Genomic DNA, 7,164 nt, shown 5'->3' with positions numbered 1-7,164 from the left:
GTTCCAACCCCTTAGCACGGCAGGGATGCCTTCCACTATCCCAGGTTGCTCCAACCTGGCCTTGGACACTTCCAGGGATCCAGAGGCAGCCACAGCTTCTCTGGGCAACCTGTACCAGGGCCTCCCTACCCTCACAGCGAAGAATTTCCTCTTAATATCCAATCTGAACCTACTCTTTCTAGTTTCCCCCTTGCCCTGTCACTCCATGCCCTTTTAAAAAAACCCCTCTCCATCTTTCCTGTAGGCTTCCTTCACCCTGAGATGGTTCACACTCCAACACAACCCAACTCGAGTTACCCCCCAGCACACACACAGAGAGAAAAGGGAGGCCCTGACTGTGATTAAAGGGTGCACACGAGGTGACAGAGTGACAGATGCCACCCCCAGCACCTACCCATGGGGGAGCAGGGCCGGGGGCTGCCCTGGGGGCTGCTGGACTCGCCGCTGGCCGGGGAGAGCTGGGCTTTGTCTGCGGGGTTCTGCAGCCTCTTCCTTGGCTGGGGGAGAGATGAGGCAGGAGGTGAGATGAGGAACCTCTGTCCCCTGCCCAGGATGTCCCCCGGTGCCACTCACCGAGTCACATCCGTGCCTGGGGGACTCATCATCGGGGTCCTCAGCCTCTGTCTCGCTGTAGCAGTCTGGGGAGAGCAGTGGGAGTGGGAAGATTCCCCCCTCAGGGCTGAGCATCATCCCAAGCCCCTCTCAGGGGGTTTTCTCACATTCCCACAAATCACAGGCAAAGCTCCCAGCAGTCCCACACAGGGGATGTGGCACCAGGCACAGCTGCCCCACCAGGACCTCCAGGTCCCCCCAGGGTCCCATGTCCCACTGACCCCACCTCCAGGTCCCCCCAGGGTCCCATCTCCCACTGACCCCACCTCCCACCCCGGAGAAGGGCTCATTACCTTCCTCCTTGTCTGGGACTGACTGGTGGGCGAGTGTGTACTTTGTTTTGGCTGTTATGAGCCGACTGACCCACCTGGGGAGGGAAAGGACAGACAGACAGGCAGAGGAGGGTCCTGGCCAGCCCAGGAGTGGCAGGACTGGCACTGACCAGCACCAGTGGGTGTGTTACTCACATGCTCAGGTCAGCCAAGGTTTCGGCGGCAAAGACAAAGGGCTTGTACTTCTGGTGGCACAGCTGGAACACACTGAGGACAAGCAGGTGGCTGCTGTGGTGACACAGAACCAGCCACAAGCCCCCTCCAGCCTCCCCATTCCAATCCAGCCCAAGGGTCTGGGCTTCTCCCTGCCCTGGGAGATGTCCTCGGCCTCATCCCAGGTAATTCCAGGAGCACAGTGCACGTCTTGCTCAGTGCAGAGAGAATATTGCAAACCCTTTGGGGACTCCACCAGCCCCTTGGAGGCCCCACCAGCCCTACAGGGACCCCGGCAGGCCCATGGGGACCCCACCAACCCTGTGGGGACCCCACCACCACATGAAGGCCCCGCCAGCCCTGTGGGGACCCCACCACCACATGAAGGCCCTGCCAGCCCTGTGGGGACCCCACAGTCCTGCAAGGACCCCACCAGCCCTACTGGGACCACATGAGGCCCATGAGGACACCAGCAGATCCATGAGGACCTCTGAAGCTCTGAGAGGACCCCACAAGCCCCATGGGGACATGCAGGTGGTACCCAGCAGGATTCATCAGCACGTGCCCAGCATCCCCCTGCTTCCACCACCAGCTTGGAGGTGAGACAGACCCCACTCACTATTTCTTCTTCTGCTCCCTCGTGCTCTCCAGGTCGTAGGTGGCCACATTGATGAGTCCTGCAGCCTTCTCATCCTGTGAGGAATGGGGACAGTGTGTCCAACACCACCACCTTGGGAAATCCCAGCTGCCCAGGTGGGAGTGGGGGGACGAGGGCACCCAGTGGCCCCCACTCACGTTGGGGTGGTTGTACCAGTAGAGCGTGTGGCCCTTCAGCACGAACCAGCACCGCTTCCACTTCTGGGCCATGAAACCCACGTGGTCCTTCTTCTTGAGGAGCCACCCATCGCAGTCCACCCGGCCCAGGTCCCGGCACGAGACCCGCCGGCGGCTCAGCCTGGTCGCCACTCCTGCCACCACAGCACCGGGGGGGTGTCAAGGCAGGGCAGGGGGAGCAGAGCCCCCCTCCCCGGGGGAGCCCCCAGCCCCCTTCACCCCAGCCTGGCAGGGTCCTGCTCACCTTTTGGTCTGCGTCCTGTCTGGGGGCTGCCCTGGATGGGGAGATGGAGATGAGCATTTAGGGATGACATAAGGGGGGGGTGAGGGCAGGGCAGTGTTAGCTGAGCCCCCCCAGCAGCACATACAGCCCTCAGGGACCCCCTTAGGGACCCCCAGCTTGCACACACACAGCAGTGAGCCCAGAGGGGAGCTCAGAGGGGAACCCATCCTGGTACAGGCGTTTTTGACTCCCACCACAGGCAGGACACAAAGTCCCGTGTCACACCCCCCCCAACTCTGACACCCTCCCAGTGTCCCCCCCAGCTCTCACCTCCCCAGGGAGCTGGCAGGGCTCTGCACCCCCAGCCCCCGTGGTGGGGGCTGCCGTGGGGCTCAGCTCTGTGCTGCGGGGTCTGGTGGCAGCAGAGATGCCCGGAGAGTTTGGGATGCCCGGTGGGGTGCCCAGTGGGGTGTCCAAGGGGGTGTCCAAGGGGGTGCCACTCTCCCACTCCTCCTCTGCAGCGCCTGCGAACAGCGAGCGGGGCTGCAGCCTCCTGTCCTGGGGGGAGATCTCTCTGTCCCCGCCTCTTCTCCCGTCCTACCCCGTCCTGACAGTCCCGGCAGCTCCTCCACGGCCGCCCTGGGCAGCCTCAGGTCCTGCTCGTCCTCTTCCTCCTCTTCGTCAGTGACGGGATCCGGCGCTGAGTCCGGCCCGGAGTCCAAGTCGGCACCAACGCTGGGGGAAAACGGGACTCCTGAGCCACAAACCTCTTCGACGTCTGCAGGGATCCCACTGTCGGCCTCTGGGTGGGGCACCCGCGGTTCTCCCCGCGCGAGAAGTGGGACCGGAGGGAACGCGGTGGTGGGGGCTCAGCACCAGCTCCGCCAGACCTCCGTGGTCCCCGGCAGGGTGGGAGCCCGGCCGGTGGCTCCTGCCCGCGCTGCCGTTGGCTCCCCGCACGCCTTTCCATTCCGGGAGAGGAGAAGGGTCATGTCTAAATATAGTTTCAACCCCACTAAAACGTTACCAAGTGAATGAATTACAAACACAACCCACTTTTTTTTCCGTTCCTTAAGGCTACTGGGCAGCTCCCCGGGCCGCTCGCAGGCAGCTGCTGCGCCGCTGGGACTTCTCCACCCCCAAAAAAGAGCTGGGAAGGGGCCTTGGGGGCATCCAAACAGCTCCTCGCTGGCCGGATTGGGGGTGTTGGGGTGTCGGGATGGGGCTCACCTGGAGGTCAGGGACACGGGGCTGCCTGGGCACTCGCCACTCCTGGTGCCGGGGGAATCCGCAGCATCCGAAAATGCTCCCGGGAGCTGTGGATGGAGTGTCAGGGACAGCCCCGCCCCACCACGGACCCCAGAGCTTTAGGGATCATCAGTGTGATGGGAGATACCTGGCTCTGAGTGTCTCTGCCTGGTTCCCAGCACATCCCAGTAAGGCACTTGGGATGAACTGGGAGCACCGGGATCACTCACTTGCTGTCTGGGAGAGAGGGGTGAGCCATGCAGGTCAAGGGGGATCTTCTTCAGCACCAGTGTCACCTCGTTTGCCTTCTCCAGCAGCTTCTTCTCCAGGTTGATGCGTGTCCAACCCACCTGCACAGACCCACAATGAGCTGTGGCACACGGCCCTGGCCCCATGGCTGCTGCATCCCCCAAACCCTCCCCAGACACAGATCCCACATCCCCCAACCCCCCAGCGGTGGCTCCTGTGTCCCTCAGACCATTCCCAGCCATGGGTCCTGCTTTTTGCAGATCTCAACTCCTATATCCCCCAAGCCCTCCCAGCTACACTCCCCCTAAAGTCCTCCCAGTCACAGGTCCCATGTCCCCCTAAAATCCTCCCGGCTGCATGTCCTGTGTGCACCCAAAATCCTCCCAGCTGCACTCCCCATATTCCCCCAGCCCTCCCGGCCTTGCAGCTCCCTGTCCATGACTTCCCTGCCAAAAACCAGCCCCGTCCCCTCCGACTCACCACGACCTGCTCATTGACCTGCACGATCTCGTCCCCGGGCAGGATGTGCCCCCCGTGGGCAGCCAGGGCCTGGGTAGAGGCAGGGTGGGAGTGGGGTGCCCAGTCCTGGGTTCCCACCCCCTCTCCCCAAGCTAATCCACACTCAGGATCTCTCCCGGATGGGGAGAACCGGGGAGGGATTAACCATTAACCCGACCTTTCGCGGCAGCGGCCGGAGCTGCCCAGGTGGGATCGGGGTGCAGAGGGGGCTCCCCCCGTGCCCAGGCTGTGCTCACTCATGAGATGAGTTGCACGGTCTCAGCTGCAGGCAGCCCCCCCAGCTCTGGGTCGGGATGTGGATTAGGGCCCTAAGAGGACCCCATGGACTGGAGGAATTCCCCATGGCAAGTGCTAAAAGGGACAGGGTGGCACTTGGTGGGGGTGACAGACAGGGAGGGGCAGCCCCTCGCTCACCTCCGAGGTGGTGGCAGACACGAAGTGCAGGCAGGAGCTGGTGGAGGTGATCTCAAAGCCCTAAGGGGGGACAGGAAAGGGGTTTGAGCAGGGATCTGGGGGGGTCCAGAGGCAGTGGGGGGCACTGGGGTGATGGGGACTCACCAGTGGGGTGGTGATGAGTGTCAGGGGGTCAGAGGGTGGCACTGAGGTGTCAGGGGACACTGGGGGGCTCCCCCATGGGCTGAGGGGCAGCGTTGGCGAGTCAGGGGATGTTGGTGGGCTCTGCCACAGGCCTGGGGGCAGCGATGGGGTGCTGGGGGACCTCGGGGGGCTGCCCCTTGGGCCGGGGGGCAGCGCCAGCCCCACCTGCTGCAGCACAGCCCTGCGGTCCAGCAGCGCCGGGGGGCTGCAGCCCACGATGCTCTCGCAGATGCCCACGATGTGCTGGCACTGTGGGTGACAGCAGGGGGCTCAGATGGGCCCTGGCAGCGCCCCCCCGTGTCTGCCACCCCCTCCTCACCCACAGAACTTACGATCCGCAGGATCTGCCTGTCCCTCTCAGCCACGGGACAATCCTGGGGGAACAAGATGTGGGGATGAGCGGGAAGGGATGGCTCCATCCCAGCTGGGGGGACCCCGTGGGGAACCCCCCTTGCACCACATCCCCTCTCACCCCACCTCCAGCCCGGCAGAGCTCTGGGGGGACAGGAGAGCTGCCAGCTGGCTCCCCAACCCCGACACTGTGCCCGTCACCCACCGCCTGCAGTGTCTCTCCCAGCTGGGCACACAGCAGGACGATGTCCTGGCTGGCTGAGAAGTCATTGAGGGTGGAGAAGAGGTACCTGGAGGGGGACACAGAGCTCAGCCCCTGGTGTGGGGGTCACCCAGCACCCAGGGGGGCCCTCACCTGCCCCAGACCTGTTGAGCCAGGAGAAGAGTCCCTTGGCAGCCCCGACCAGGTCGATGACTCGGGCCAGGAGGGTGAGGGAGGGCAGCTGGGGGGCATCCCCTGCCGACAGCCCCCCCAGCACCAGGCTCTGGATGCCCTGTGCCAGCTCCTGCAGCCTCTCTGTCAGGGTCCGCAGGCTGGTGCTCGCCAGCCCTGCATCCTGGGGGGGACACGGATGCCAGAGGTTGGGGGGGGCAGTGGGGGTCTCAGGGGTGCCTCCACATTCCCACCTTCACCCAGCCCTGATTCCCAGCTCCAACCAGCACAGAGTGCCCCCACATCCCTCCACCACCGAGTTCAAGGTGCCCCAGTGTCCCCACCTTCACGCAGCCCAGGGTGACCCCACATTCTCCCTCTTCATTCCACAGTGCCCCCATGTCCTCCCTTCCCCCCAGCCCAGAGTGACCCCACATCCTCCTTCTCCAGCCCAGGATGCCCCCATGTCCTCTCCTCTACCCAGCCCAGGGTCCCCCACATCTCCTCTCCAATGAGTCCAGGGTGTCCCCACCTTCACCCAGTGCAAGGTGACCCCATGGCCTCCCTTCCACCCAGCCCAGGGTGCCCCCAAATCCCCCCTTCCTCCCTGGTTTCCCCACAGCCCCAGGGGGTCCCTGCACTCACCAGCTCACGGAGCTGCTCCACGGCCTCCAGCAGCAGCTCCTGGTGCCCCAGGGGCCACACACCCAGTGCCTCCAGGACCTCCACATCCAGCCCCAGCAGGTCAGGCCCTGCCAGCTCCCAGGCCTCGAAGGGGTACCCCTGCACCGCTGCATCCAGCCCTGCCACAGACCAGCACCCCCCCGCCGGCTGGGTGACCCCAGGGCGTGACACCTGGCTGATGGCACGGCCTTCTTCATGCAATGAGTTCACCCAGTCCCAGCCTAAACGGTGGGCACGGCCAGACCCCCACCCCATGCACAGCAAGATCCAGGGGAAATGTCCCCTCTCAAGGAGAAGAGATGAGGGACCAGAAGCGCTGCCACCCCCCCAGCCACACCAACCCACCCACATGTCACCAATCTGGGGACACCCCACCCCAGAGCCAGCAGTGGGGTGTCCCCTGGGTTGGGAGGGGCAGGCAGGGGAGGTGGGTCTCACCTCGGAGCCAGGCGGTCACCTCTGCGGGGCCCCAGGAGCCCACTGGCTCCATGGCGGCGGGGCCGGAACGGGCGGCGGGAGCCGGGAGCGGGAGCTGGGAGCGGCTCCCACCTGTGCCGGGAGCGGGAGCCCCATTGGAGCGTCCGGGTGCCGCTCACCTGCCCAGCGCCATCCCACGGGGCGAGGCCCCACGGCGCGCCCCAGGTGAGTCACGGCGGGACGGGGACGGTGACACACGGCCGCTGGAACACCCCCCTGGAAAATGGGGCTGCTGGAACCCTCCTGGAAATGGCACACGGTGTGTTTTACCCCCCCAAAACCTCTGCGTGCAGTGAAGGCTGAGGCCCAGCAGCACTCGTGACACTAGTCACCCCAGCTGCCCTGTTCAGCCCCCTCCCCACCGGTGTCCCCGCTGGTCCCTGGCCGGGTGACCCCAGGGGGTGACACCTGGCTCGTGGGAGAGCCCTCTCCATGCAACGAGTTTGCCTGGTCTCAGCCTAAATGGTGGTGATGACCAGACCCCCACACCACCCTCAATGGGATCCAAGGAA

The 7,164-nt window shown here is 64.7% G+C and overlaps 1 protein-coding gene across 1 annotated transcript in view; it reads right to left on the bottom strand.

Moving 5' to 3' along the window:
- The window catches only part of CEP85 (centrosomal protein 85), a 20,942-nt gene extending 14,260 nt beyond the window's left edge, over window positions 1–6,682 (bottom strand). Inside the window, exons 1-19 of the mRNA XM_017831076.1 lie at window positions 6,614–6,682; window positions 6,137–6,294; window positions 5,485–5,675; window positions 5,324–5,408; window positions 5,100–5,141; window positions 4,729–5,016; window positions 4,543–4,644; window positions 4,132–4,200; window positions 3,633–3,752; window positions 3,385–3,470; window positions 2,756–2,889; window positions 2,485–2,678; window positions 2,176–2,206; window positions 1,893–2,065; window positions 1,717–1,790; window positions 1,080–1,151; window positions 906–979; window positions 574–638; window positions 439–497 (exon numbers count right to left, since the gene is read on the bottom strand). Of these exons, the coding sequence (XP_017686565.1) occupies window positions 439–497; window positions 574–638; window positions 906–979; window positions 1,080–1,151; window positions 1,717–1,790; window positions 1,893–2,065; window positions 2,176–2,206; window positions 2,485–2,678; window positions 2,756–2,889; window positions 3,385–3,470; window positions 3,633–3,752; window positions 4,132–4,200; window positions 4,543–4,644; window positions 4,729–5,016; window positions 5,100–5,141; window positions 5,324–5,408; window positions 5,485–5,675; window positions 6,137–6,294; window positions 6,614–6,665 (2,069 nt within the window). The 5' untranslated portion in view covers window positions 6,666–6,682. The remainder of the gene's footprint in view (window positions 1–438; window positions 498–573; window positions 639–905; window positions 980–1,079; window positions 1,152–1,716; window positions 1,791–1,892; window positions 2,066–2,175; window positions 2,207–2,484; window positions 2,679–2,755; window positions 2,890–3,384; window positions 3,471–3,632; window positions 3,753–4,131; window positions 4,201–4,542; window positions 4,645–4,728; window positions 5,017–5,099; window positions 5,142–5,323; window positions 5,409–5,484; window positions 5,676–6,136; window positions 6,295–6,613) is intronic.
- Between the last annotated feature and the right edge of the window lie 482 nt (window positions 6,683–7,164).

Source organism: Lepidothrix coronata, unplaced genomic scaffold, assembly GCF_001604755.1.
Source record: "Lepidothrix coronata isolate B3197 unplaced genomic scaffold, Lepidothrix_coronata-1.0 Scaffold187, whole genome shotgun sequence".
NCBI lineage: Eukaryota > Metazoa > Chordata > Aves > Passeriformes > Pipridae > Lepidothrix > Lepidothrix coronata.
This window is presented reverse-complemented; position numbering and strand designations above follow the sequence as displayed.